The 25420-nt window shown below is 32.9% G+C and overlaps 2 protein-coding genes across 3 annotated transcripts in view; one reads left to right on the forward strand and one right to left on the reverse strand.

Annotated features, from left to right (window-relative positions):
* Nucleotides 1-11837: 11837 nt before the first annotated feature.
* LOC127698986 (transcription initiation factor IIE subunit beta-like) lies at nucleotides 11838-18077 on the reverse strand. 2 transcript variants are annotated; one of them, XM_052202782.1, is made up of 3 exons: nucleotides 18018-18077; nucleotides 15018-15071; nucleotides 11838-13549 (listed from the first exon to the last, which is right to left on the reverse strand). In XM_052202782.1, exon 3 carries the CDS (start codon nucleotides 13524-13526, stop codon nucleotides 12660-12662), a length of 867 nt encoding a protein of 288 aa, XP_052058742.1. In that variant the 5' UTR covers nucleotides 13527-13549; nucleotides 15018-15071; nucleotides 18018-18077; the 3' UTR covers nucleotides 11838-12659. The 2 variants fall into 2 exon arrangements, with proteins under 2 accessions (XP_052058742.1, XP_052058750.1); XM_052202790.1 differs by having other exon boundaries at nucleotides 17998-18018.
* Nucleotides 18078-22822: 4745 nt separating this feature from the next.
* The window catches only part of LOC127698798 (uncharacterized), a 37395-nt gene continuing 34797 nt past the window's right edge, over nucleotides 22823-25420 (forward strand). Inside the window, exons 1-3 of the mRNA XM_052202481.1 lie at nucleotides 22823-23039; nucleotides 23303-23483; nucleotides 24726-24792. Of these exons, the coding sequence (XP_052058441.1) occupies nucleotides 22980-23039; nucleotides 23303-23483; nucleotides 24726-24792 (308 nt within the window). The 5' untranslated portion in view covers nucleotides 22823-22979. The remainder of the gene's footprint in view (nucleotides 23040-23302; nucleotides 23484-24725; nucleotides 24793-25420) is intronic.

Consider the following 25420-nt stretch of genomic DNA (forward strand, 5'->3'; position numbering starts at 1 on the left):
ATACAGCTACTATTTGATTTCTAGGCACTTTATAAATATTCTAAAGCCTGGTATTTCTTAATCATAAGAAATCCGATGGACAAGGTATAATTTACAGTTGTCACTACACATAGGCAGACATACATATATATATATAAATTTACAGTGATTGTATGCTTCTAAAAATAGAACAGCATCCTGTAATTATACTAAAGAGATGAGTAGATGATCATTTCTGGACACTTAAAAATACTTTGTGTATTGCGTCTACATGTCCTTGTTTAATTCCTACGAGAAGGTAACACCTCCCGAAACGAAAGCTGATTTTTATCAGCTATAGTTAGAGGAGGGGATAAGGCGTCTGCGCAATGTTAGGCGGTGTTGCCGTAGAAGTATGAAGTGAAAAGTACAGGTTCCAGCCCCGTTCGGGGAGGAAGTAAAGAATCAAATCTACTCTAACATTGTTAGGTTGATTTCTAGGCACTTTATAAATATTCTAAATCCGATGGACAAGGTATAATTTACAGTTGTCACTTCACATAGGCAGACATACAGCTACTATTTGAATATACATTTTAAAGCTCGACTATTTCATTTATTACTTGGGATTGTACATCATTTTTTATAATCTTATTGCAAATCCCAGTTTCTACAAACCGGATGTATAATGCAAACTGCACAAACCAATCGCAATATAAATTTAAGCACTCAGTTTGCTTTATCATCTGGATGCATTTATTTTATCTATCACATCTTTATATTTTGTTTCCTGCATGGATGCCTTCATATTCTCAACTCGTTATTGATGTTGTCTGTACTCATGGTAGATGTTGTACAGATAAATTTAAAGTTCATTTTCCATGTGAAGTGAAACCCTGTGGCATGCAACTTATAAGAAGGTTTCGTATATTTTTCTTGAGAGTAACACACCAGCTTCATTTGGACTTCTTCTATAGAGACTTATTTTGGTCTCATAAAACATCTCAAATTTTAAGGATTTCCTGATTTTACTTAAATCAATCCAAATATTTTACAGGGAAACTTGGTTTTGAAGAATATCTTATTTTCAGAAGTTTTATGAATACCTGAACATACTCTCAAAAGAACCAATTTATATAAAAAGACATGTAGATATTAAAAAAAAATACCAGGATTAACATGTTGTACGCCAGACGCGAGTTAAGTCTACAAAGAATCATCAGTGACGCTCGAATAAAAATAGTTAACAAGGCCAAATAAAGTACGAAGTTAGGTAATCTATTCCTTGGGTAGAAAATCCTTGGCATTTCGAAAATGTCAAAGTTTATAAAAGGACAGTGACTCAAAAAAGAAAACAAAAGAGAAACAGCTAGAGGTCAGAATACCGTAAGCAAAGCGGTGTTTGAAAGTCACATGGCAAGCTCTTATTGCCGTGTCCTAAATTTTAGATAAGAAAAGCGAAAATTCGCATTCGCGAGTGAAATTAATATTTATGCATGAACGTGGTATTTTTGCGCAAGAAATAGTAAATAGAAAGCATACGCACTGATACTCTGGATAAGAATACGCATTTGCGTCATCACATATATTAATCTAATAGTTGAATTCGGATGTCAAACTACCTACCTCAAGTGTTTTGACTCCGGATTCATTGACATTTTATCCGGAATTTTTGTGAACGCAAACCGATAGTGTTCGTGTGAACAGGGTGATGTATAATGTGAATGAATCAAGACGTGTAGGATAGCTAACCAATACAATGAATACAATTTTCAAAACCGTATCATAGTACAAATATGTAGATGCTATAAGGTTGAACTAATAAAAGAAAAATAAAAATAAAAAATTAATAATTAACATTATGATAGTAATTAAATTTTGTTATGATTATTGTAAAATATTAATTACGTTTTTTGTGAGATGCAAGGATTTAAAATCCTTGTGAATTGAAACCACGCAAGTTTTTTTTTCCAGGGGCGTAGTTAAAATAAAACGATGTGCAAGCAAATACCGCCGAGCGGAGCGAGGCGGAAAAAATTTGGGACCCTTTTATGCAGATTTTTTTTTTTTTGGTTTTCGGTCATTAGATGGTTAAAAGAGGAGCTACACAACAAAAGATTCTATAGACAATTCTTGAATGCAAAACTATTCAGAAATCTTCTGAATAGGGTAAATCATGGTAAATTGAATACATAAACAACACATTTTTGTGAGACAGTATTTACTCAAAATTGTCCAGAATCTGCTCTTCGGGTCTTAGCAAAAACGAACTTCTCCGTTACTTTGTTAATATTCACACTGAAATCCCAATGAATATGCATTAATGCTAGCGATGATAACCTGTCGTTGTTCATCATGGTTGATCGTACTTATGTTTTTAACCGACGCAGTACACTGAATGATCTCTCCGAGGTACATGTAGCACTTGTTACCGGCATTGTCAACATAATACTCAAAATAGTATCTATAGAAGGATACAACACTTTGCTTACCGCATCGAGTGTCTCACACAGCAAATTTGGCGTATGATCGCGAGTTACTATACACCAGCGTGTTCGTCATCGAGCGACCTCCCACTAGATTGCATTCGTCTAATTGAAATTACATGCCAGGTCAGTCTCGTATGTCTCAAACAATGTTGCGATTTTTTCGTTTGATATATTTTCTACAACACGAGGAAGCAGATACTGCGCAAAGAAGCAATTTTCTGATGATATCTGACAAGACTCCAGTTCCATTATCATGTGGTCTATTAGTTTATTAGTTGTTAGTGGCTTTGAACTAGCTGTCAGATAACTGCGAGCACTCTCAGATCTGTTCCTAGTGTCTTTTTGTTGTTGGGATGTACAAGTACCCGGCCACGTCCACTTGTATTTTTGTCCATCTGATGAGTTAAGCCTTTTTCAACTGATTTGTATAGTTCGTTCTTATGTTGTACTGTTATACTACTGTCCCAGGTTAGGGGAGGGTTGGGATCCCGCTAACATGTTTAACCCCGCCACATTATGTATGTATGTGCCTGTCCCAAGTCAGGAGCCTGTAATTCAGTGGTTGTCGTTTGTTTATGATTTACATATTTGTTTTTCGTTCATTTTTTGTACATAAATAAGGCCGTTAGTTTTCTCGTTTGAATTGTTTTACATTGTCATTTCGGGGCCTTTTATAGCTTACTATGCGGTATGGGCTTTTCTCATTGTTGAAGGCCGTACGGTGACCTATAGTTGTTAATTTCTGTGTCATTTTGGTCCCTTGTGGACAGTTGTCTCATTGGCAATCATACCACATCTTCTTTTTTATATGAACGCAAAATATTAATAAGACTTTCCAATACTGCTTCGGTGAGTTTGCAGGGTGATTAGCTCTGGTAGTCTATCGACCACATCGCCTTGGCATATTTTCAACGATATCGAAGGGTTCGGATAAATCTAATGCCGATTGGTACATCTCATTCAAAACAGATTCATCGCTTCGTTTAGCTCGTAACAACTCAATAACAGTTTTACATTCGTTTTTAGCCTCCAACAGATCACATTTGATACCTTTCAGGTATTTCTACAGATACACCGTACTCTGTTAAATGTGCTCCGAAATTAAAAGTGCCGAATAACACATTCAAATCTTGTAATGGATGCAAGGTACTGTCCGGTTTTGTCATCTCCAATCAAACTTTTATTTTGAAACCCAATGCCGTTATTTAAAGACGTTTCATCAATTAAAAAAGTGTCAACATATGTGTTTCCTACAAACATTTAATTCATAAATCTTTATTTTGCCATATTTTTTTTTTTCAATGCCGAATCGATGTGCACGCAACTGCGTGTTGGCGTATAGGAAGCTACGCGCCTGTTTTTATTCACGACCGTTTAAAATTTAGATATTTAGCTAACTTTGGGTACGCATCCCTGCTCATACGTTACATATAATTTTCATAAATGTAATGACTGATCAAACATGTGAGACATAATGCACGTATACATTACAATTTTAATTATTCTATAATTATTAGGAATAAATTCAGTCTCAGTTTTACCTTAACAATGAATATTCTCTTAGTCTGGTAGTATCTATTAATGAAATTATATATATTTTTTTACAGAAAAATCCTTTTGTTTGATTATCTTTCTGCTTTCCGACCACTGTGTTTCCGACCTTAGATAAATATTTTAACAGAAATATCGTTTTCTTAATTTTCTTCATTCTTTCCGACATTTTTTCATGCTATGATTGGAATTCTAAATATCAAATGATAAACGTTCAGAAATAATCAGTTTATTCTGGGTCATTGTATATCAATAACTACGTTCAGAAATAATCAGTTTATTCTGGGTCATTGTATATCAATAACTATTTCCAGGTTTATTAAATACAACACACAACGCGTAGAGGGACCGTCTCAAAGCATGAATTATATAATTGCGTTATCATTATACTTGATATTTAATAAACATTCACATTATCAAAAACTTTTATGTTTTGTCAAAAGGCAAATAGGTTCTAACATATAAATGATTTTTAGAATGCAACCTAGTCTTTATTGTTTTACTTCCAAATCTTCAAATGAACCGTTTGTCGGATTGTTGAAATATACAATGTCACGTTGAAGCCTATCCATAGAGGGACCGTATCAAAGACATAAATAACTACCTATATAAATGATGGAAAATTTTCGAGACGTTCCGAGAATCGTGATTCCGAGGATATCGAGTGGCCCATAGACACTTCCAAAACTCGCCAATATATAAAAAAAAGTTTCACCTGTCAACTTTTGCACTGTGACATTGTAGTTTCGGATTAAAAAAAAACACCTTTTATTTGACATATTAATAGATCGAAACTTTTTACCTGACAATGGGTCTGACATGATAGTTGTGTCGGAAGGTCAGATGATTTTACAACAACTTTGGTTTTCGATAAATTCCAGATGGATATTGATAGTTTAGGCGGATTTCGGCAATATTCAACGTAACAAATGTTCTGATGAGAAAAAGAAAAAATAATCGGATTCCCCTGAAAACTAAGTTATTATTGACATGTGGCGACTAAGCATAGATAAGTCGACTTTTCATTGTTATATCAACGACTGAAACGATCTTAAAAGCAACTAAAGATTAAAATAGCACTCGAAATAAACCCGGATTTTTAAGTAATATCAGTATATCAATCGGTTGGCTGCTCATAATGCAAAATGCAACTCTATCGTAAATTTTGAAAATTTACAAAAAACACCGTTCGATTCTTTACTTCACTATGTCAATGAATTACAATAAAAAACACAGAATATCACAAATAGAAGGAGAAAGAATTCCACTTTTCGGGATTTCAATAGTGATATATTTACCCCCCACGTAGAAACAAAATGGTTATTGTCTGATACTTAAAGGCATTTAGCCATGATTAAGGCACTGACTTTAAAAAAAAGCTTTAATGAGTTAAGTCCTTCCTCGTGGCTGATGCATATGAACAGAGACATATAATACAATTATGTATTATATGTCTCTGATATGAACACATATTAGTATTGTTGTCCAAATGCGGGAGTCACCAAGGACAGGTGCTTAAAGGACACGCAAGCAAATACACACAAATATGAATACTTAAACACTGTACAACACAAGCGTAAACTAATACTCAAAAAGGATTATTATATATTCAGACAGCCGAAATTTACCCAGCGGAATTTACTTTAAATAAATCACTGTTCTTTCCTAGATTTAGATATTTCAGTTTTATATAGGAAGCTCTACACATAAATTTACGACAAAAGGGACGGATGGTGATGTTCCTTTGACACCATCTTACAGTGATTATATATCCCAACTCGTTTGCCATGCTCATGTTTTGGATTTCAATGAACATTATCTACATGTATAGTTGGTAAATTTTTAAGTCAAGGATTTCCTTACCACAACATGATTACTTGACACTAAATTCTTTCATAAATACAAATATTTGTGATCAATAAATTAAAATCCAACAAAATGTTATTGTAATACACATATGTAAATTCATGGTCCTACAATCAGTTGATACCTATATTTTGACATTGCACAAGGTCATGTTTTTCTCTGACTTTATTGGCTTTTGAACTAGCTTCCAGTTACTGCGAGTTTTCTCAGATCTGTACTTTTTAACTTTTGTGCTTTTTGTCGAGCCTTCGACTTTAGCGATCCTACATTCCGTCGGCGTCGTCGTCGTTGTCGTCGGCGGCGTCCACAAATATTCACTCTGTGGTTAAAGTTTTTAAAATTTTAATAACTTTCTTAAACTATCCTGGATTTCTACCAAACTTGGACAGAAGCTTGTTTATGATCATAAGATAGTATCCAGAAGTAAATTTTGTAAAAATAAAATTCCTGTTTTTCCGTATTTTATTTGTAAATGGACTTAGTTTTTCTGCCGGGAAACAATACATTCACTCTGTTGTTATAGCTTTTAAAATTTTAATAACTTTCTTAAACTGTCCTGGATTTGTACCAAACTTGGACAGAAGCTTGTTTATGATCAAAAGCTAGTATCTAGAAGGAAATTTTGTTAAAATTTGTACCTGTTTATCCATATTTTACTTATAAATGGACTTTGTTTTTCTTCCAGTTAACATTAAATACAGTCTGCAGTTAAAGTTTTTAAAACATTTATTAGATTCATAAAATATCCTGGATTTATACCAAACTTAGACAGAAGCTTCTTACAATCAAAATATAGTATCTAAAGGAATATTTTTATAGATTTTTTTCATTTTTGTTGAGCCTGCGATTAACAGCAAAAGTAGGCGAGACACTGGGTTCCGCGGAACCCTTACGAATTTTTTATGCTTTGTATCTATCCGATGAGTTAAGCCTTTTTAACTAAATTTTTATAGTTTGTTCTTATGTTGTAATGTTACACCGCTGTCCAAGATAAGGAGGAGGTTTTGGCCCTAGCAAACATGTTTAACCCCGCAACACTCTGTATGTACCTGTCCAAAGTCGGCAGGAGCCTATAATTCAGTGGTTGTAGTTTCTTGCTGTACATCCTATTTGTTTTTTGTTTGTTATTGTTTTGTACATAAACCAGGCTATAAATTTTCTCGTTTGAATTGTTTTACATTTGTCATTTCGTATCTTTTATAGCTTACTACGTGGTATGGGTTTTGATCATTGTTGAAGTTTGAACAGCAATCAAACCACATCTTTTTATTTTATATACAAAACATTCATTGTCAATAAACCATGACTGAAGGTTCAGGGCCAAAAATCTCCATTGAAATTATACACTCAAATAACTAATACAACTGCATACTAAATATAATTGACTCACTATTAGTGGTTCATGATAAACTGATCTAATCACCAAATTTAGCATGTAAACTATGCAAATGTTCAAAGTTAATAGAGCATGGCTAGGGGGACGGGGCTTAATAACCTCCATGGACTTTTCTCACTTCAGGCAAGTGACTTCGTACTTTACTTGTCTGAAAGAGAAAGCCACTTGTCCAAATTGTATTTGCTTAATTAATTCTAATGGAGCTACCATTTGATTTTTATAGGGGGGGGGTCCATAGTACATGGATGCCCCACTCACACTATCATTTTCTATGTTCAGTGGACCGTGAAATTGGGGTCAAAACTCTAATTTGGCCTTAAAATTAGAAAGATCATATCATAGGGAACATGTGTACTACGTTTCAATTTGATTTGACCAAAAACTTTAACCTGAAGCGGGACAGACAGACGGACAGACGAACAGACGGAAGCACAGACTGAATAAAATGCTTCGCTGGGCGCAGCTTGATACGACCGCAGAGGTCGAACCCTGAACAGTTGGGGCAAGTATGGACACAACATTCAAGCTTGATACAGCTCTGAATTTGGATTGAGATTAAATATTTGACACAGCATAGGTTTCTGACACAGAAAGAATGTGGTCTAAGAACTTCAATTTTTTTATTTACCTATTATGGTCCAATGTCCAAAATCAAAATACATGGTTAGATTCAGCATATCAAAGAACCCCATATATTCAATTTTTGTTGAAATCAAACAAAGTTTAATTTTGGACCCCAACTTGGACAAACTTGAAAACTGGTCCCATAATCAAAAATTCGTAAGGGTTCCACGGGACCCAGTGTCTCGCCTACTTTTTGCTGTTAATCACAGGCTCAGCAAAAATGAGGAAAAAAATTAATAAAAATATTCCTCTCTATACTATCTTTTGATTGTAAGTAGCTTCTGTCCAAGTTTGGTAAAAATCCAGGATAGTTTATGAATCTAATAAATGTTTTAAAAACTTAAACTGCAGACTGTATGTAATGTTAACTGGAAGAAAAACTAAGTCCATTTATAAGTAAAATACGGAAAAAATGGAACAAAATTTCATTCTAGATACTAGCTTTTAATCATAAACAAGCTTCTGTCTAAGTTTGGTACAAATCCAGGATAATTTTAAGAAAGTTGTTAAAATTTTAAAAACTTTTAACCACAGAGTGAATGTAATGTTAACTGGCAGAAAAACTAAGTCAATTTATAAGTAAAATACGGAAAAAAATGAAGTTTTTTTTTAACAAAATTTACTTCTGGATACTAGCTTTTAATCATAAACAAGCTTCTGTCCAAGTTTGGTACAAATCCAGGATAGTTTAAGAAAGTTGTTAAAATTTTAAAAACTTTAACCACAGAGTGAATGTAATGTTAACTGGCAGAAAAACTAAGTCCATTTATAAGTAAAATACGGAAAAAATGGATTTTTTTTTTACAAAATTTACTTCTGGATACTATCTTATGATCATAAACAAGCTTCTTTCCAAGTTTGGTAGAAATCCAGGATAGTTTAAGAAAGTTATTAAAATTTCAAAAACTTTAACCACAGAGTGAATGTAATGTTTCCTGGCAGAAAAACTAAGTCCATTTATAAGTAAAATACGGAAAAAATGGATTTTTTTTTTTACAAAATTTACTTTTGAATATTATCTTATGATCATAAACAAGCTTCTTTCCAAGTTTGGTAGAAATCCAGGATAGTTTAAGAAAGTTATTAAAATTTCAAAAACTTTAACCACAGAGTGAATGTAATGTTTCCTGGCAGAAAAACTAAGTCCATTTATAAGTAAAATACGGAAAAAATGGATTTTTTTTTTTACAAAATTTACTTTTGAATATTATCTTATGATCATAAACAAGCTTCTGTCCAAGTTTGGTAGAAATCCAGGATAGTTTAAGAAAGTTATTAAAATTTCAAAAACTTTAACCACAGAGTGAATATTAGTGGACGCCGCCGACGACAACGACGACGACGACGCCGACGGAATGTAGGATCGCTATGTCTCGCTTTTTCGACAAAAGTCGAAGGCTCGACAAAAATCTAAACACATGTTTAGATTTAGCATATCAAAGTACCCCAAGAATTCAATTTTTGTTAAAATCAAACTAAGTTTAATTTTGGACCCTTTGGACCTTAATGTAGACCAATTAAAAAAAAACGGGACCCAAAATTAAAAATCTAAAAACACGGTTAGATTTGGCATATCAAAGAACCCCAATAATTCAATTTTTGATGAAATCAAACAAAGTTTAATTTTAGACCCTTTTGACCTCAATATGAACTAATTTGATAGCAGGCCCACAAATAAAAAATCTAAATACATGGTAAGATTCAGCATATCAAAGAACCCCATATATTCAATTTTTGTTGAAATCAAACAAAGTTTAATTTTGGACCCCAATTTGGACCAACTTGAAAACTGGGCCAAAAATCTAAAATCTAAATACATGTTTAGATTCAGCATATCAAAGAACCCCATATATTCAATTTTTGTTGAAATCAAACAAAGTTTAATTTTGGACCCCAACTTGGACCAACTTGAAAACTGGGCCCATAATCAAAAATCTAAACACATGTTAAGATTCAGTATATCAAAGAACCCCAAGAATTCAATTTTTGTTAAAATCAAACTAAGTTTAATTTTGGACCCTTTGGACCTTAATGTAGACCAATTTAAAAAACGGGACCCAAAATTAAAAATCTAAATACACGGTTAGATTTGGCATATCAAAGAACCCCAATAATTCAATTTTTGATGAAATCAAACAAAGTTTAATTTAAGACCCTTTTGACCTCAATATGAACCAATTTGATAGCGGGCCCACAAATAAAAAATCTAAATACATGGTAAGATTCAGCATATCAAAGAACCCCAAATATTCAATTTTTGTTGAAATCAAACAAAGTTGAATTTTGGACCCCAATTTGGACCAACTTGAAAACTGGGCCAAAAATCAAAAATCTAAATACATGTTTAGATTCAGCATATCAAAGAACCCCATATATTCAATTTTTGTTAAAATCAAACAAAGTTTAATTTTGGACCCTTTGGACCTTAATGTAGACCAATTTGAAAACTGGACCCAAAATTAAAAATCTAAATACAAGGTTAGATTCGGCATAACAAATAAATAAATGTGGTCAAAGATTTTATAAATCTAATGCGCCATACTGGTCTTCCTTTATAAATATGCATTTCTTTAAACATAATTTAAAAGCAGTGTAAGGGAAGTAACCAAAACGTTGTATTTGGATTACCTCCCTTACACTTATCTTAATTGTTCATTAACCATTACTTTATACATAATTTAAAAGCAGTGTAAGGGAGATAATTTCAATGATGTATTTGATTTATCTCCCTTACACTGCTTTAAATTATGTTTTGTACTAAAGTATTTGTCCATTAATGAGGACAACCTTTTTTTTCCCCCTTTTTTGCCCCTAATTCTTAAACAGTTTGAGCAATAACCCCCAAAGCAAATCCTAACCATCCCTTTGTGGTATGGAAACTTGTAGTATAATTTCAGAGAGATCCATACACCGTTCCACAGTTATTGTCTGGAATCTAGAAAAGGCTTATATTTGGCCCCTAATTCCTTAACTGTTGGTACCATAACCCCCAAAATCAATCCCCACCTTCCTTTTGTGGTATTGAACCTTATGGTAAAATTTCATAGAGATCCATTCACTTTAACTAAAGTTAGAGTGCGAAAACTAATGCGTCTTCAGACGACGACGACGACGATGACGACAACGACGAAGACGCCAACGTCATACCAATATACGACCACAAAAAAATTTTTGCGGTCGTATAAAAACAAAATGCCCCTAGGTGGGGCATAAAAAGCATGTTTTCGGATACTTTTTTTAACTTAAAATAATCTTGAAGAGGATAGGACTTGGTTAGTCTATCTAGGACTCGTCCAGCAAATGCACAGGTTCCTGGTATGGCACTTCCAGACAGAAATTATGCATCCAGGCGGCATATAAAGGATTTAAGGAGAACCTTGGGTATTTTTTACCACAAATAAACCTTTCCAAACAAATGAGTGACTGAACATGAGAGATTTAATTTGTTTGAATATTTTTTTATATCATTGCTTATACATTTGTTTGAGATTTAAAAATCTACATTAAGGTGGTCTCAGTTTTTTATTCTTGGGTCTCACCTTCTTAAAGAGTTTTCCTAAAGTAGCTAGGTCTCATATGATTGGTCCATCAAAATGTGTGTCTACAATTGAATCGTACTCTGATTTACCAATATTATTGAATCAGCTATACCGGTAGTTAAAAAAAACCGAAAATATGGGTTCTATCAAAAATCAATCAATTTGATGATATTGTCATGGCTGATTGAGATGATGATTTTTATTGATAAAAAGAGAATAATTGAGGCTAACTTCAGTATTTCTCCATGCTTTCTGACATTTATTTTTTACTTCCCCATCCAACAAGTACACTGCAGTTTTTACTTGCCTAAGAATGACTTTCACTTGTCACTGGCAATTGGACAACCTTTAAAGTCGAACCCTGGTTATTGTTATGTATTAAAAAATAATCATTGTGCATGGCTTAAATAGATCTGATATTTAAATTTTTTTAATAGGTTGACAATGGCAGACAATTTAAATACATTAACACCAAGTGATTGCAATACATATACATACATGCTGGCCCACAATGGCGCCCAGTAGAGCTATTTTTATATAAGTCATCCTCAATTATACACATACACAATGATACATGTATTTAATATTTGCCCATACATTGGACAGCAATTTAAATTTTTAACAAACATGTACGTACATTTGAGGTGTGTATATTGCTTATTTCATATTTCTTTGATCATACTGTCTGAGCATACGAAATTCAGTGTTAATTTTGTAAACAACTAGGTATACTCTGTCATTAAAAAACAAATCTATCTTAATTGGGCCTAAATCAATATATTGTTTGTTTCCCCAATCCCGACCCTACCAAGCAGGTGTGGGTAGGTAGGTAGGGAAATAATTTTATTTTTCCAAAAAGCTTGAACATTATCGGATGATCCGGCAAGCCTGAAAATCGGCAATGAATAAAATAATATTTGACTAAGTTTTGACAATAAAATTTTATGAGTAGGACCATTTTTGCAGGGTCGGTCGGGATTGGGGAAACAAACAATATTTTATTTTAGGCCTTGTTATGCCATACATTTGTATTAATTTGACTGACATAAAAATCATTTTAATGTTACACCAAATTTGAAATAGATTTTTATCAATGTAATTTTAATATCTATGACAATTGATTGATTTTTCCCAACATGACAAGACATGAATGCCATTAACAATGAATTCCTTAGCTTGGTAATAAAATACTGTTATAAGGCTGAAAGCTAACTGGACCCACTATTTATCTTTGAATTATTGTTTATCTGAGTAGTCTTGTAGAACACCATCCAAATGTTCGTTTAATTTCTTAAATTTGTTATTTTTCTTTCCCTTCCTTCGTTTCTGCGAATGTACTACTTTCTTAATGTTAACATCTTGCATAGAGGAAATTCCTTGTTTGTCCAAGTATTCTTCAATTTTCCTCTCATCCATGCCTTCAACAGACACACCTCTCCATAGTTTCTGAAATTCTTCATCCACACTGTAACGACAGTATTTATCATTATAAAATAAAACTTTCTTTTTGTCATGTGGACGTACTACATATACAATATTGTCTCCCAGATTTTTCATGCACTTCTCAGCCCTCGGTAATGCTTCTTCTATATCTTCCTGAAGAATTCCTCCAAGTCCATGGAGATCATGCTTCTTTAACAAATTTAGTAAGCCTTTTTTGTCTCTTATATCGTAAGACGGATTGAACAAGAATTTTTGATCATTTCCGAAATTAAGTGTTTTGATTTTGGGATTGTTTTTTAAAGCTTCTGTTAACAACCAATGTCTATGTTTTGTTGGGACATCTAACTGATTTGTCTCGTCCAATATATCGTCCAATGTTAAACCATGTGATTGTCCTTCTTGATGTCTTGTCTTCATGTATTTCACAATCTTAGCAAGTATTCCAAATTTATATTGAGAACTACCATGACTTGTTTTATAGTCGAATGGAGTTTTGGACACAGATGCTCCATTATTTATTTTCTGTTTTGATGATGAAGATGATTTGTGTTTTTTGGAAGAATGAGAAGAAGTGTCTGCATGTTTTCTTTTTTCTACAGCTGGCTGTGCCTTTGCCCTGTTTATGAAAGCAGCTCTCTCTTTCAGAAGTGCGGGATCCATACCGCTTAAAGTGTCTGTATTTACTACAAGAGGCATAAACATAAGTTGTTAAAAATTCATATATATATCATTGATATAACGTATATTCTTACTATAACTGAAATATCATCCAGAGTCTACAAAACTTGTGAATAAAATTAAATAAAACAGAAAAGTTCTATGAAATTTCTGCCATCAACACCAAATTCTTCAAGTAACAAAAACATGAAGATATGAAATAAGACAACAATTGACTATGTTCATGACTTTGGTCAAACACATGAAAATGTGGCAGGTTTAAATCAAGTTTTTTTGAGATATCAACCCTTGCCCTTTTTAAGCACAAATGAAGAACTGGTTCATATCCCCCCAAAAATTCTTGAAGAATCTAAATAATTACATGTCTTCACAAGAATCACAAGTGACCTGTTGAATTATACCTTGATTTTGCTATCCTTTTATTTTGTAGTCATGCCTGTTATAATGTTATTACCAACCCCAAAAAATCAGTTACTGTATATGTATATCAGGTATTTATGACAAAGATACATGTAGGTCCACAATTCAAGCATGAAATGCACAAGTTTAATGAGGATGACACAAACAAAACTTTGTCCTCTCATGTAATTGTATGTTCATGTATCACCAGGACCTCTCATGCAAATACAAAGAAAGATAAATGCCAGTGAAACATAACATATCCACTAAACCCCAAAGGTATAGAAAAGGATTAGTCTACAAATATCAGTTTGGTAACAGGTTATCAAATAGTCTTCAATAAAGGACCAAGTCTGACCAATACAATAATAAAGTTGATATAAAAATCATGGAATTTCGTGTTGTTGGGTAGGTGTCACATTGTCTTGACTTAAACTTGAAATTTTCTAATATTCATACCTGATGCACGTAAATAAAATGCACATCACTGCTGAATCTGCTTTAATAAAGCAACAATGCATACTTAGTTCAAATTATCCAATTAAAAAAATTTAATCCTTATAGGTTACCATGGTTACTGTACAAATTTAAGCAATCATCCCAAATCTAAGGCCAAAACAAAATATATGTCTGTTTAAGGTTACATCATTAGAATAAATAGGATAGGTAGGTCGGTATTTCCATTTTATTTTTTTTTTCATTTTATTATTCGTGACATGATTTTGATTCATGCGGTCCACCTTGCCTTAGTCAGAGTTGTCCATGGGCCAAGTTTACCCGTATTTTTAATGATTGGATTATTTCCATTGGTTATTGGTTGGGAAAAAATGGCAGCAAAGCATTTATTTCATCACACAGGTCGCCAGTTTCTTAAAACAGCTGTTATATTCATGATAGTGAACATTTACATGTATCCGGCAATTGATTTATTTTATTGGTAACACTAACTATGCCTTTGACACAAATTCAGTTAATTTTTCACTTTAAGACGGGAATAAAATGACTTAGTATCAGCGAACAAAAGTAAAATAGACATATATTTTTTTTTGGCCTAATCATTTTCATGGTATATACCTGTACACTGGATATTTTTCTTCTCCTTAAAAGGCACCAATAATGGATTATTAACTGAAACAGAAGAATAACATTATTTCAACACTGTTTAGTGTTCCCTATATTGTTAAATGAGGTGAGCAAGTTATTGTCAATACATTACTGGGCTTGCTACATGTACAGATGTATGCAATAGACTGTTTTCATATTACTGACTTTTAAATCCGGATTATAAAAATTTTTGACAGGTTGCCTAATCTGTGGTAGGACATCCTGGTACTTGGTCAGGTAAGAGCAACCAAAAAAGTAAATTCAAACATATAATCGGTGCAATTTGGGGGGAAAGTTTACTGTTTTACGATTATATTGTCGTGTATAGAAAGCAAAATAAACTGCTTCGCTGAGCGCAGCTGGATACGCCCGAAGAGGTCCAACCCTGAACAGTTGGGGCAAAAATGGACACAATATTCAAGCTTGATACAGGTCTGAATTTGGATTGTAATTAAATATTTGACATATTATAGGTTTCTGAATAAATGTAGTCAAAGAACTTGAAATTGGTTATATGAATTGAATTTATATTCAATTAAAGATTTCTTGCTGTTGTGCAATACACTGTGATGTTGCGCAAATAAAGTTCAATTAATTCTCAATGTCATATTAGAAATTTATGAAAATGTAAAGGGAGCTTACATCAATAGATATAAACAATTCACCAAAGTTTCATGAGAATTGCTGACAGTATTTTTGAGTTACTGTCCGAAAACTGGAAAATCCCCCCTTTTTTAATGAATAAAACCCCATAACTCAGAAATGATAAATGAAAAATTTATAAAATTCTAAACCGAGCTTACATCAATAGATATAAACAATTCACCAAAGTTTCATAAGAACAGCTGAAGTTCTTGTCCGAAAACTGGAAAATCCCCCCTTTTTTAATGAATAAAACCCCATAACTCAGAAATGATAAATGAAAAATTTATAAAATTCTAAACGGAGCTTACATCAATAGATATAAACAATTCACCAAAGTTTCATAAGAAGTGCTGAAAGTATTTTTGATTTTTTGTCTGAAAACTGGAAAATCCCCCTTTTTTTATGAATAAAACCCTGTAACTCGGAAACGTAAAATCTAAAATATATATAAATTGAAAGGGAGCTCATGTCAATGAAAATAAACAATTCACCACAATTTCTTGCAAGTTGGTGAAAGCATTCTTGAGTTATTGTCCGAAAACTGGAAAATCCCCCTTTTTTTAATGAATAAAACCCCATAACTCAGAAACGTAAAATCTAAAATTTATAAAAAACGAAAGGGAGCTCACGTCAATAGATATAAACAATTCACCAAAGTTTTATGCAAATTGGTTAAAGCGTTTTTGAGTTAATGTCCGACATGTTGACGACGGACAGACAGATGGACAGTCGGACGGACGGACAGACGGACAACGGTATACCATAATACGTCCCGTAAACGGGCGTATAAAAACAGTTAATTTCCCCAAAAAATTGTAATGATTGAAAGCTTGATTTTACTTCTTTACGTTGCTCTTACTTGACCAACTTCCAGCAGAATCTGGGTCCGTTCGCCCTGATTCGCGTTCGCCCAAGTACCTGTTCGCCCTAATTCCTGTTCGCACTTAGTCTGTTCGCCCTTATTTCTATTTTATTTTGTTGTTTTGTATAATATAAATTATTTGAATTAATTATGTACTTTTACCAGATAAAACTGGAAACAAGATCCAACCATGGTAACCTATAAGGATTAAATTTTCTTTAATGAACATGAAATGAACTGGAGACCAAGTTATCTGTATGAATTTATCTTTTTTGAAACCTTGTAACAATTTCAAAATAATCCAAACAGGTATAACAAGATCCAACTCACTCAACACCTGGAGATCAAAGAAGCCAAGCGGCGAAAACAATTTCCCTTTAATGTCTTACAATTCTTACATCATTGTTTTAACTCATTCCAAGCTGACTTGTTTATTTAACATGTTTAAAAAAAAAACAATTTCATTATTAATCCATTAAAAACAATAAATACAACAATCAGTGAGATCAAAGACATCGTAATCATATCTAATCAGCATTCTAAATTACAAAACTTAGAACTTTCGGAAATACTTAGGCTTTTCCACCTCAGAAATATATTACCTTAGCTGTATTTGGCAAAACTTTTAGGAATTTTGGGTCCTCAATGCTCTTCAACTTTGTACTTTATTTGGCCTTATTAACTTCAGTTTTTGATTCGAGCGTCACTGATGAGTCTTTTGTTGACGAAACGTGTGTCTGGCGTACAAAATTTCAATCTTGGTATCTATGATGAGTTTATTTACAATCAACAGTCATTAAAAGTAATTCTGAATAAAAACAAATGTAACATTGAAGCCAATTAGCCTGATAATGATTAATGCTCCAAAACAAAAACTTTTTTTTTAATTTCAATGTTTATTCATGAATTTGGAGATATACATTTTTAATATTTACCATTTAAATATCTGAATAAGATTAAAAATTAAAACTTTAAATTAAACCATTAATATTATTTTTTTTATTAAAAATAGGGCGAACGGACCCAGGGTGAACAGAATCTATGGGCGAACGGACTCAGGGTGAACGGACCCAGGGCGAACATGTAATTAGAGCGAAGAGTAGGTAACCTGTCGAAAATATAAACTCCGGAATCAGGTATGAATTGAAGAGAAAAAACTCAAAGTAGTGTTAGTCCGTGAAAACCATGACATCTGCTAACGTAATCTCTTTGGAGATTCTGTGTCTGGAGCAAATTCTCTGATTTGGCCGCCTCTGAAAATCGCTCCGGACACAGAATTACAAAAGGATTACAGCCATACCGGCTGCTAGTGCTAGAGCAGTGTTTTTCCATTTCAAATTTTATACCACAATAATCAGTTCATTGAAAGTCGTAATTTTTAGTGAAATAAAGTTTATTATTTTTAAAATTGAAAATTGAAAGATTGCTTATAATCAGATTTACTCTGGACTTTAAAAAACCACCTTCCTTTCTTTGATTTCTGCTGTTAACCTTCTTGTATGATATAGGGAGATATGCGTCGTAATGACCAGAAACCAGTATATATATTAGAAAACTGCAGATCAACACCGAGAGAGAGATGGGAATAGTTTCGTAAACGTAATGTAAAAATGAAAAATTCGTGAATTGAAATGCAGGACAAGTTGGATAATATTTTCTGAAGAAAATATGAAACAATTACTGTCGATTTAATGAAATTCAACAAGTTTTAAATATGTATATATATTTTTGAAAGTTAATTTTTCATTTAACATTTTTACAGCGGATGACCGTGAGGGCATTCCGGTGTATTGCTATCACCTAGATTTCCATTACGTAACATTCGTTTTGTGTTTTTAACCGATCTATAAACATGATGAATACGTAGACATCATCAAGTGCAAACTAACATTCCTTATCGCTTGTTATAAATTCATTTCTTCAATGAATACTCATCAAATACTTTTTAAAGAAGATAAATTAACAATATTAAAATGTTTTGTTGTATGTATATACATATAAGTAAAAAATCATTAATATCTATGTACACGCATGCGGAAGAATATCTCAAGAACGTTTGCAATCTCAAGGAACGATAACTCTGCATGGATGATTAAACATTTTTTGCGGGAAAATACGAATGCCTACTCAAATCCATTCTATTAGAAAAATCGAACTATTACAGAAGAGTGTCCACCATGCACTTGCACTGAACTATTATTAATATAGTAGAATAGAATGATATACAAATGCATGAAAATTATAAATACATGTAACTGTAATATACACGTAGTTATATAATATATAACAATAAACCAGAGTATACTGATTTGTATCACTACAATATAATAGTCATTACGGTGAGGTTGAATTCCCTGTCATTAATGAATTTATCATCCACGCACGAACTTGTCCCAGAAAAAAATTATATCTGTACATTAACCTCACTTTCAGGAATAGAGATGTGATTTTTTTTCTGAGACAAGTGCTTGTCGGACCATCCACAAGAACTTACGGTCATCCGATGTTCAGTACTTCAGTACTTTGATTTCTCTTGAAATGACATTGCCGCTAAAAAAAATGGCCAGTCAGTCTGAAAATATTGCCACTAATAAAAGACATCGCCCATCAATTGGTCTTTGTGAGAGCTAAACATTGGGTCATTAAGTCATTGACACTTATAATTATTTGTCCGTGTCAGTGATATTTCATATTGAATAAAAATCAAGCTTTTAATGAGCTGCAGAGGCGCATTCAGACCCGGCACGGCGCACCATCTAAAATCATCCAATACATTATCATTTTTAGGCATAAAACACGTAATTTTTAAGAATTGTTAGAGTGGCTCTTTCATTTACCTGAAACCATAACAACCATGCATGCTGGAACCCCCCCCCCCCCCCCTTTTTGACAAAAAAAAAATGAAAATGAAAGAAAACACTGACTAACTTCTATAATATAAGACTATAGAAAAGATTGTTTTTTTTTATTGGCTTGTAACTTTCAGAAGTTTACCCCCTCCAATTTTTCAGTCTACTACTACGTCACTATATAACGTTGAGTAATTTTATACAACCATGGAATTGAGAATATAGCGAGATACACAGTTGACGGGAGATAATGTTATCTGAATTTATTGGTGACGCATAGGACATAGACAATTTTATTGTTACAATATTTTGAAAAAGAAAATGTAACAATGTCACTGATAAATAAAAAGGTCTCTTAAAAATTGATAATAACATTCTCGAAGAAGTACATCTTTATAGCGAAGTAGCAAAATGGGAACAGATTTTTAGAGCAAACAATCTTTAGTTTTTCAGTTGAAATTCTTTTTGAAGACCCTTTTAATTTTTTTGCTTTCGTTATATATCAATATATCATGCGGCGTTCCAATTTATTAAATTAAAACTTGAAGGCGAATAAAAAGTTACAAAAATCTTCATATAAAAGGTAATTAGCTACAATTTTGACTACAAATTGACTTTTTTTCCAAACATTTATAAAAGACGATGATTGAAACCATGTAAAAATAAGCACCAAAACATCACTGATGTATTATAGGCTTGCGAGTCAATAATTCAACCTCATACGAATCCGTATTCATGGAACTTTGATTGAACATTTTTTGGTGATGGGTTGCGCATGTGCTGAGCATGTTCAGTGCATGATTGAAACCATTAACAGCAGAAAAAAGGTTAAACAAGGGAAGGCAACAACAGGAAGACCGATTTCGTTGATTGATTCGATCCGCAAAAAATAAGTCTAAGGCTTTTCATGCAGGTCAGTAGTGTAGCACCAGTGTAGCACCAGTGTAGTATTGTAATTAAGCATGTGCTTGCAAATAATTTTGTATTTTTCAGTCTACTCCTACCGCCTCCCCCTTTAGACCCCCTGCTTACATTTTATTTTCCAGTGATTACGTCACTGCAGGTTATGAGTACATGATTTGCATTTAATTGATATGTATTTATGTATAAAATGAGACAAACTATACTAGCTAGCCTATAATCCTTAACCCGAATTATTATGTCCTTATACTTATATTACTATTTTATATATATATATATATATATATATATATATATATATATATATATGTAAAAGAAGATATAGACATGCGTGTTCCAAAAGAACGTCAACAGATTTATATATTCCAGTTAGATATTGTCATGGTATGCTATTTTTGACGACTTTTGAGAAAAATAAAATATCGCTTAACAGTTCAATGTTGTAAACAAATACTTATTTTATTGGTGAAATTCATTGCAACCCAAGATTTTTCCATGTATAAAACACGAAACAAGGAGTTGTGGTATGATTAACAATGCGACAACTATCTACCAAACCAAAAGACAAGAGCGTAGACAACTACAGGTCACCGTTTGACCTTCAACGAAGAGCAAAATCCATATAAAAATAATAAAAGGCATATTGATTATTTCATATTCATACGAAATAATTCAAAACCGAAAATTAACGACATATTTTAAGTTGATAGTAAACAACTACAATCACTAGATTCCTGGCTTTGAGCAGGGGCATCAATAATGTGGATGGGTTGAACATCTTTGTGAGCACTTAACCCTTCCCTACCCTGGACAGCTATATGATTAAATGGGAATTATCTGTCAAATTAACAACACAAAAAAAACTCAAACCCTTTAATTTGATTTATTACATACTCAAACATTGACCAGAATTACAAAACTTCCATAGAAAACAATACATAATGCTTGAAATCGTAATAAAGTATCATAATTTCGTTCATATATTAGGACTATACGCCGTCTTATAAACCATCGAGATGACATCATATTATGAAAATAAGGAGATTTCGTATGATTACAAAGGAAACAACTATCCACCAGAGTCTAAAATAAGTGACGTGGATGTAAGCAACTTTATGTAGGTCACCGTACCGTCACTGTAAAATGCCCCGATATGAAAAAATATGAAACAATTCTAGCGAGAAGACCAATGCATGAGATAAAACAAAACAATTAACGAAAAACAAATATGTCAAGTCAGCAAAAATGTTTGTGAGCGTCCAAACCTCCCTCTAACCTGGAATAGTGGTGAAACAACATCACGTAAAATCAAGCTGCAATAAAGACGTCATAAACAGTCTCGGTATGCACGGCCTTGTGCAAGGCCAAAATATCATGAAGTGAATAGTATCGACAGGATGTAGCATCATACGTTTTTATGATTGTATTGCTATCCGTAATTAGTAACGTTTTGATTTATCAAATTCAAAATCAATGTTAGTATCGATAGAACATTATTGTATGAATGTTATAGATCTTACTACGTTGTTAAATTAAAAAAAAAGAATAAAATTATTCTTATATCAATGAGTTTCCCAGGATCGTATCTACATTTAGGGACACTTTAAACAATATCATGGTAAACATTAGGATCCCGTTTTAATTCTAAAAGGTGCAGCTAAACTTCCAAACAAAATCTTTCTGAAGACTGTCGATGTCCATGTAACTTGATATAAAAAATAGATAGACAAGCACATGCAATAGTATAATGACAATTTTCTTTGTCTGTCTGATTAAATGTCATAGATTAAAAAAAATATGTAAGTCATCATTTAATCTGTATAAGAATGATTTTTGTGGGCTAAATCGCCCATCGAAATGTTTTTTTTTCTAGACGTGGCTTCCTTGTTTTATTTTTAAATTTGACATTTTTTTTCTTTTTAACATAAGAATATGCTACGCACATGCGTAAACCATCGCCAACGAAGGGTCTAACCGTTGCATGCAAAATGAGGTGGAATTATGGCCTTTCAATATATTAATATATCAGCGATGCTTTTATCTTAATTTTACAATATTTAACTAAACTGACTGCTAATAGCCAATCATTATTTCAATCAGATTCCGCTTTTTGAAACAAAAAATCGTACTTAAACTTTTTGTCGAAATTGTAGCTTATGACTCTTTAAGATCACAATTCACACGGTAAAGATTAAGGATAAGTTTACTCATAGTACGATACAGAGAAGGGAAAAAGTACAAAAGACACAAAAGTCCGATGGGAATTCATACACCAATCGATATACAGCGCCTCCAGTTGTAGCCGTTTTCAATTTAAAAAAATAGAAATTTGTTATAAATAAATCTAGACAAAACCCTCATTATCATAGCCATTATCATAGCCTGCATAAAGATTACTTCCTTAGATAACACTATTATGCGCAGATACTACGACATTTACAATTATATAGATGTCTTACTTTTAATATATTTTCACACGTATCATATGTTCGTTTCACTCTACTTTCATGATTTATGGTTTGGATCACCGGCCCCCATGTGACAATATAAGATACTGATATATTTCATATACACACTTCGATCAAAACTTCCGCATTGCTCCACGCAGGTGAAAAAGGTGAAATGCATTTAATTTGATAATTATTTCTAAACAATATGGGGAAGGAAACTGAATTGATCAAGGCTGTAAAACACAACGACCAACCAAAATTACAGGTAAGTGAACATGTATTTATGTTAAACGACATGTTGTCAGCATGTTAAGTTAAGTATGTGATTATTTTGCATATCTGTGTCAACCAGGTAGTACAAGTGAGTGAGATATAAATAAAATGTATATTAATCAAGACGGTTTAATTCTAGATCTGGTCACTTTTTTAAATGAAGAGATCAAAACACATAAGCAATATATGATAAGTAAGAACCATTTTATAGCAATGAGGCCTCATGTATAAAAATGTCTATGTACATATTTGTAGAAACTCCTTGTGCCTGAAACGCCAACTTACAATATTCGACGAATTTCCCGGGAGGACCCAAAGTTACCAAAATCACCATCCTCACCCGGAGGTAGAATTCGAATGCAGTTGGATCACATAAATATAAACTGTACTGAAAAAGAAACTGGATATACACCACTTATTATTGCAATACTAAATGGTAACTATTTTTCAAACAACGAATACCAGAAAAATACTGTGTGCTTATACTGTTTATATGTCGATTGTTTCATAGCTTTATTTACACAGAAGTGTTATAACTTATCAAAAGAAAGCATGCCATTTTTCTTATTTCTCTAACAAGCACAGTGTTTAATTTCTATTGTCAAATTAGAAAGATTAAGAAGCTGAAAAATAACTGCAGCTTTGCTTTTTTTTATAGATATAAGAACTTGAGATGTGGTATGAGTGCCAATGAGACAACTCTCCATCCAAGTCAAAATTTATAAAAGTAAACCATTATAGGTCAAAGTACGGTCTTCAACACGGAGCCTTTATGTCTGTTTGACACATTTTATAAGTGGAGACATCAATAGAGTGGAAAAAATACTATTTCATTTTCTAGCATCAGGTTGGTCTTTATTTTAATCTACTCAGGTGAAGGAAGTAAACTTTGGAACAATGTGATTGTGTGTATGGGTAAAATATAATTTTGCATTTATTTATGAAGAACTCTAGTGTGTATATTTCAACCAAATTTTGAAACACATGAACATATTTTCTTGGGAGCTATTGGAACAGCTTCTGAATTTTCATAAATTTGATGTAAGATTACGGCCGGTTGCTATCGAAACGACGAACAAGCCAACTTTTAAGATGGACATACCAACATTTGACTTCAGTTTCTGCACAAAACAATAAAGTTCTTACATCTTATAAGTTATATATAAACTGAATTCATTGCATATATCATCTCTCCCTAAATTGCCCTTAGACAGGTAACAGATCCAATACAATCCCCAGTTTCATTTAACGATCGGACGTTTAATCCGATGCATTGTGTAAAGAGAGTGCCACGATCTTTGCACGTTAAGATCCCTTGCAACAACTCTTTGAGGAGTCCGTAGGTGGCCTGTTGCAAGGCAAAATTTCTGTTCCTTTAAATATACCCTCATTTTCCAGTGGCAGTCCAAATTTCACCGACCTTCATCCATGACGGCCTCTATTACAGGACCTACCTATTGTATTTAATGTCAGTTTGCTCTCGTCCTGAACATACATGACATATTTGCCATTGGACGTTAAGCAACCAACAATCAATCAATCATATAACGATATCATTGTAATTGAATTAACAAATTGTTTATACTTTGAGCGATATACACTATTTCAAGTCAGTGAAACATATTTAACTAATACAGTACTTTTGAAAAAATATGCTTGATTTTTAAATTTATTTCAGAAAACAAAGATGTCACCGATACTCTCATCTTTCATTGTGCTGATGTAAATATTGCTGATCATAAAGGGTGAGCCTCTCCATACTCATATTATATGTAAGGCATTTATTCTCAAATACAAAATGTGTATCACTGTAACTTTATTTTTGTACAAAAATTTGGATAGCACACGCATTTGAATCAGTTTGAAAAATACCCCTTCTCAACCTCCCAAAAAAAGATATAGTAGCTTGAACGTTCCTGATGAAAGAGTTATCAAGTAAGACGCTTGGAACGTACTAATATCGGGTGTGCTTGACCTTGATCATAACAGTGTACCGGAGTATTGACTAGAGATGACGTGTGTAATTTGCTTTCAAGTTATCTCCGACCGTTCGGAAAAACAGACTGGTTAAGCCATTTCAATTGATATTTTATTGTGTGTCTTTCTATGTTGTGATGTTACACTATTGTTTCAGATAAGGGTGAAGGTTTGGTACCATTAAAACGTTTAAACCCGCTGCAATTGTTTGCACCTGTCCTTAGTCAGGAATCTGATGTTCAGTAGTTGTCGTTTGTTGATGTGGTTCATAAGTGTTTCTCGTTTCTCGTTTTTTATATAGATTAGATCGTTGGTTTTCCCGTTTGAATGGTTTTACACTAGTAATTTTTGGGGCCCTTTATAGCTTGCTGTTCGGTGTGAGCCAAGGCTCCGTGT

Source organism: Mytilus californianus, unplaced genomic scaffold (genome assembly GCF_021869535.1).
Source record: "Mytilus californianus isolate M0D057914Y unplaced genomic scaffold, xbMytCali1.0.p SCAF_1, whole genome shotgun sequence".
NCBI classification, from domain to species: Eukaryota; Metazoa; Mollusca; class Bivalvia; order Mytilida; family Mytilidae; genus Mytilus; species Mytilus californianus.

Bases quoted from the DNA above. Each gene is read 5' to 3' on its own strand.
- LOC127698986 (XM_052202782.1), bottom strand. From the start codon at position 13,526: ATGGATCCCGCACTTCTGAAAGAGAGAGCTGCTTTCATAAACAGGGCA.